Raw genomic sequence first — 5,972 nt, 5'->3', positions numbered from 1 at the left:
TAGGCTGTGGCTAGAAGATAGCTCATCAATTCTTCTGATGCTTTTCCATCCTGAAGCTTGTGCTTTCCTGAGTGGCTTCCTCCTTCTGCTTCCCTTTCCTACACCTTCTGTCTCAGAACCAAAACCAAGACCAAACCCAGGAAAGGGCATGTGGAGAGATGCCAGTTCTATATTTGCTTGTTCGTTTAAATATAGGGTGTCTCACAAAAGAGTATGCAAACATGTTGAATAATTATAAAGGCAGAATTTATTAAAAATACATTTTATTTTCAAAACTGAGCAATCAGCTGTTAAAATATGTATACATTTTAGGGGGACTCCCTGTATTAATATTCAGTCATGTCTTCTGCTCAGTCAAACCCTCCCAGTCCACGAGGGTGAATAATTCATAATCTTGCTTTATGTAAATTACATAAAAATCCAGCTGCTACCTGCTAGCTGCTAGTTTGCAAGCCATCCATCTTCCTTCTCTTTGACTAGTTCATTGGTGGTATGTTTTAAATTCTAATCACTAACTTAAGCCCCAGAATCTCTTCTGGACTTCATAGAAGATATAGATCCCAAGTTTAAGAACATTTTCTAAGACTTAACATCTCCCTTCTATCCATCTCTATTAGCTTTCCCAGACTCAGTATCCTGGCTTTGGTCCAGGTGCAGAGTATGGCGTAGAGCTCTCTTGACCTCCTGGTTGCGCAAGCAGTAGATTATAGGGTTGAGCAATGGTACAATGACAGCATAGAGTACAGAGACCAGCTTGTTGGTGTCAAAAGCTGAGAGTGCCTTTGGCCGGGCATAGATGAAGATACTGGCTGCATAGAAGATGACCACAACAGTCAGGTGAGAGGCACAGGTGGAAAAGGCTTTATGGCGCCCAGCAGCCGAGGGGATGCGCATCACCGCACCAGTGATGGCCATGTAGGAGGCCCCAGTGACAGACAGCGGTCCCAGCAGGATAAAAATGGCCAGGACAAAGTCTGTAAGCTCTGCTGTTGACGTGTCCGTGCATGAAAGATTGAGCAATGGGGAGACATCACAGAAAAAGTGGTTGATGATGTTGGGACCACAGTAAGAGAGGCGACAAATGAGAAAAACTTTGACCATGGAGATGCCAAACCCTCCTGTCCAGGAGATAGCTGCCAGCTGCACACACAGTCGCCCAGTGACAATGACAAAGTAGTGGAGAGGATGGCAGATGGCCACATAGCGATCATAGGCCATAACAGCAAGAAGGACACACTCAGAGCAGGCCAGACCCAGGAAAAAGTAGAGCTGTGTCATGCAGCCCTCAAAGGAGATCAGCTGTCCATGGCCCTGCTTAGACCCAACAAAGCCAGCTAGCATCTTGGGAATAGTGACAGTAACATACCAGATCTCCAGGAAGGACATATTAGCCAGAAAGAAGTACATGGGTTTGTGGAGGGTGGGGTGGTTCCTAATTGCCATAATGATGAGTGTGTTCTCAGTCAGCACCAACACATAGGTCAGCAGAGAAAAGGCAAACAATAGTGCCCGCAGTGGCACAGGAGCTGGAAAGCCCAGCAACACAAACTCACTGACTCTCCCACTCTGGTTCCTCTGTTCCATGGGGTCACTCTTGCCCACTGTTCTTCAGGAGGGAGAATAGAGTGTCTTCAGGAGGCATCGCAAGAACCCAGACTTTCTCCTGGTGGGTTTATATTGGTAGAATGCAATGCATGTGGTGTGTATAAATTATCGCTGAGCTGAGGCTGCTGCTCTCTTCTGGACAGAAGCAGACAAGGATAAATGGCTTTTTATTGGGGATAGGATAGGAATCTGTTTTGGCACGTGGAGAAGCACGTGTTGATAAGCACGAGGTAAGGATGACTAGCTGGTCCCTGGAGAACATAGATAAAAACAAGAATAGTAAGAGTCTGAGATACCCTAATATAAAAGTTTGTAAGCTAGATTGCAACTCTGTTTTGACAAAATACGTTACATGGTAACAATAACATGGAACACAATTGGGTATTTGCTATGTAGTATAGTCATTGTTCTAAAATTTTTGCAGATAGCAATTCACTTAATCATCAGAAGAACCTTGAGTTGTACCCCACTTAATATCTAAGTTGTACCCCACAACTCAAGGTTGTACATAGTTAAGTGACTTATTCCAGGTCACACGGATAGTAAGAGGTGGAACCAGGAAGTCAGGACCTCAGAGCTCCCAAAATATTCAGGCAAATAAAAGAGGAACTATAAGATACATTCTGGATTTATATCTAAGAGATGGAGTCTTTAAGGCTCAACTAGGGAAGCTGGTCCTTTCCTGCAAGGGAACAAAGTTCTAAAAGGTCAGCACCTCTAGAGTGAAAGTCATACATAACATAATATTTAAGAGGAGGATCTGGAATGCACCTAGAAATTATATTAGGAGTTTTCAAGAGTTTATTTGAGCAAACATGAATACAGCTCAGGCAGTGCCAAACTGAAAGTGGTTAGTTGCCCTCCTCTGACAGAAGTTAGGGGCAAGGCTTCTATAGAGAAGATGTGGAAGCAAAGCAAGGATTTTATGTGACTGGTTAAAGCTTACATGGTTGCCTTATTTGGGAAGACCTATACTGCTGTACATTATATCCCCAGAAATTATTCATCCGATAACTAAAAGTTATATATATTGCAATATTATTCACCCATTGAAGGAAGAAAATCCTGCCATTTGTAATGACATGGGTGGACCTTAAGGACATTCCACTATGTAAAATAAATCAGACAGAGAAAGACAAATATAGTATATCTCACTTATTAGAGTACTTCAATGCATCTACAAAATACCCATATCCCTGGCTAATATTTACTATCACTTCCATCCTTTCCATATATACTCACACTTTATTTATTTAAAAATTTATGGTGGATCAGCTGTGTTCCAGACCACAGGCTAAGAGTTGTGATACATAAAAGATAAATAAGACATATACTCAGTCTTCAGGGAGCTCATAATCTAGTGGTAAGGAAAATCTTCATTTTCTCATCCTTGAAAGTTTAAGCTACCATCCTCACCCCTACATAATGTACTAGCTTCATAAATAACAATCGCAAAAGTACAATGCCATTCGTAGCTTAACCTTGATTCTTTCAATACCTGACTTATATGCCATTTATTGTGCATTTGACAGTCTTGGCCCCATGTTGGTTTTCTTATTCTTTAATTTTTTTCTACTTTCACATTTGATGCTCTGCACACTTGAACAGAAGATTAGCCTCTCATTTCTGAACTCTTAATATAAATCCAGAATGTATCTTATAGTTGCTCTTTCATTTGCCTGAATATTTTGGGAGCTCTGGGGTCCTGACTTCCTATATAGTCTTTCCTCTAATGATAAAATCTGACCATTTTAATCCTCTACTTAAAACCCTTTCAAAGTACCCCATTGCCTACATGATATTGTTCAACTTATGAAAACAGGGTGTATAAGTACTTCATGACCTGCCACTGTTATCACCATAATCTTACCTCTTACCACAGCCTACATTGTATTTTATACCCCATAGCTCTTAGCATACAACATGTAGCGGGTATAGTAATAATTAATGTCGTTTTTAAACATTCGTTTAAAATCTTGCTTGGCGTTGACTTGTATTGACATAACCTTCAAACACGTGGTATCTACAGATCGTGTGAAGTGCAATTAACAAGTTTTGCTTGAAAAAGTTTGTGTTTGGTTTGGCTTTTGTTGCAAAACTAGGGCTAAGAAGATGGCGGATGAAGAGCATATTCGGCACTGCATGCTTTACGAGTTCCAATTAGGAAGAAAAGCAAGTGAGGCTGCAAAAAACATCTGTAGTGCTCTTGGTCAAGATGCAGTTAGCGCCAGAAAATGCCAGCGTTGGTTTGAGAAATTTCGTGAGGGAAATTTTTCGTTAGATGACAAGAGTGGTCGAGGCCGTGTGTCCAATTTTGATCAAGAAGCTCTTCAAGCTCTTTTGGTGCAAAATCCTCAAATTACCCAACAAGAGCTTGCGACAACTTTAAATTGTTTATAAAAAACAATTTCCAATCAATTGCGTGCACTTGGCAAAGTCCAAAAGTTTGGAAAATGGGTTCCTCATGAGTTGACCGACAACAACCGTAATCAAAGAGTCACAATTTGCAGTTCGCTCCTCTCTCGTCAAAACTGTTTGCCGTTTTTAGAGCAAATTGTTACCGGAGATGAAAAATGGGTGCTGTATGTTAATTTGAAAAGGCGGCCTCAATGGTTGTACAAAAATGAGGCTCCACAGCCCAACGCCAAAACCTGACTTGCATGCGAAAAAAGTGATGTTGTGTGTTTGGTGGAATTTTAAAGGAATTCTTCATTATGAACTTTTACCATCTAACCAAACCATTACAAGTGCAGTGTATAGTGCCCAATTGGAAAGGTTAGCCCAAGCTTTAAGAGAAAAAGAACCCGCGCTGATTAATCGGAAGGGCGTAATTCTTCACCACGATAACGCACGACCGCATACTGCAAGAATCACTGCTGAAAAACTGCACCAGCTGGAATGGGAAGTTCTCCCTCAACCTGCATATTCTCCTGATATTGCCCCTTCCGATTACCATTTGTTTCGTTCTTTGCAAAACTTTATTCTTGGAAAAAAATTTAATAATGAAGAATGCCTCAAAAATGCATTGACCGAATTTTTTGCATCAAAATCACAAGAATTTTACAACAGAGGGATTAAAATGCTTCCTGAGCATTGGGCACAAGTAGTAGAAAACAATGACAACTATATTGTTGATTAAATTTTGTTGTATTGTTTAAATAAATTCAATTTTAAAAAGTATTAGAAAACGACATTAATTATTACTAGACCTAATATATTATCTCTGTAACTTTGCTCATGCTGCAATCTCCATGAGCATGACTAACCCCTAGTTGGCCTTAACATCTTGGCTAATGTGGGATCTACTTATACAGACATTAGCTGTCCTTATTTCTTTCCGTCTTCTTCATTGTTGGTGAGTACTATATATAAATATGCTCTCTCTATATATTTTTACAGATAGGGGTTAGTTACTGGTATTTCTCCTTTTCACAATAGTTCCTGTTATAGGGTCTGCTTTAATCACTGATTAGTAAAGGTACTATAATAGTTTTATGACACATATATAGATGGAAAACAGAGAAAGGTACATTATGGGCAGAATAGATTAATAGATTATGGAAATGTAATATAAAGAAGGCATAATGTAAAAAGGAATAAATGGTTTACAAAAAAAATTGATAGAGTTGGAATAATATATGAAACATCAAACGTAGAAGAGTGAGTAGATCATGGGGACCAGTTAGTCCATGAAGAAAGAAGGGATCTTCTGTGGACAAGATGGATGATATTTGGTAGGCTAAATATCAACAGATCCAATGAAGGAAGATTAGCTCAAGGTAACTATAACATAGAAAGGACAGACTAAGAATGGGAGATCATAGAAGATGTAGGGAGGACAGGCGGAGTATGAATAAATAATGAAACCACTTATAAGTAGAAAACATGAAGAAAGTGATATCCATCTACATATCAATAGGCCAGGTCAGATGTGAAAATGTGTGTATAAGGTTTGGGTATTATTGAGTGTAGAGAGGAATAGAAAGATGAATGTATTGGATAGAAAGTAAACGTGAGAAATTTGTCCACTTGAAGAGGAATGCAGCAGATAACAGGATCTACTCACTTTATTCAGATGTCTTTGACTCAGGGTCTTCCTGAGATGACCTGGTTGCTTAGAAAAGGCTTAGGGAGTGTATGTAAGAAAGTTGAAGCATCAGGACAAAGAAAGGTGCTGCAGAAATTTTGCTTCCTCTTCCTTCCATATTCAGAGAACTCTGCCAAAGCAGGAAAGTTTCTTTTATCTTGCACCTCCCTCCGATAGTCCCCATTTCCCCCTCCTTCTTTCTGATGCTTTGGGATGGCTCTGAGGCAGGAGCCCAAGAGACCAAAAGAGATACAACAGAAAAGAGAAAAAGACTGGGCAG

The 5,972-nt window shown here is 39.9% G+C and overlaps 1 protein-coding gene across 1 annotated transcript; it reads right to left on the bottom strand.

Annotated features, from left to right (window-relative positions):
* Positions 1–531: 531 nt before the first annotated feature.
* LOC118713521 (olfactory receptor 226) lies at positions 532–1,649 on the bottom strand. Its single transcript, XM_036428150.1, has one exon. The coding sequence runs from the start codon at positions 1,582–1,584 to the stop codon at positions 601–603; it is 984 nt and encodes a 327-aa protein (XP_036284043.1). The 5' UTR covers positions 1,585–1,649; the 3' UTR covers positions 532–600.
* Between the last annotated feature and the right edge of the window lie 4,323 nt (positions 1,650–5,972).

Source organism: Pipistrellus kuhlii, unplaced genomic scaffold (assembly GCF_014108245.1).
Source record: "Pipistrellus kuhlii isolate mPipKuh1 unplaced genomic scaffold, mPipKuh1.p scaffold_m20_p_9, whole genome shotgun sequence".
Classification (NCBI taxonomy): Eukaryota; Metazoa; Chordata; class Mammalia; order Chiroptera; family Vespertilionidae; genus Pipistrellus; species Pipistrellus kuhlii.
The sequence above is the reverse complement of the archived record's forward strand: the minus strand, read 5'-3'. Positions and strand labels throughout refer to the sequence as shown.

Bases quoted from the DNA above. Each gene is read 5' to 3' on its own strand.
- LOC118713521 (XM_036428150.1), bottom strand. From the start codon at position 1,584: ATGGAACAGAGGAACCAGAGTGGGAGAGTCAGTGAGTTTGTGTTGCTG.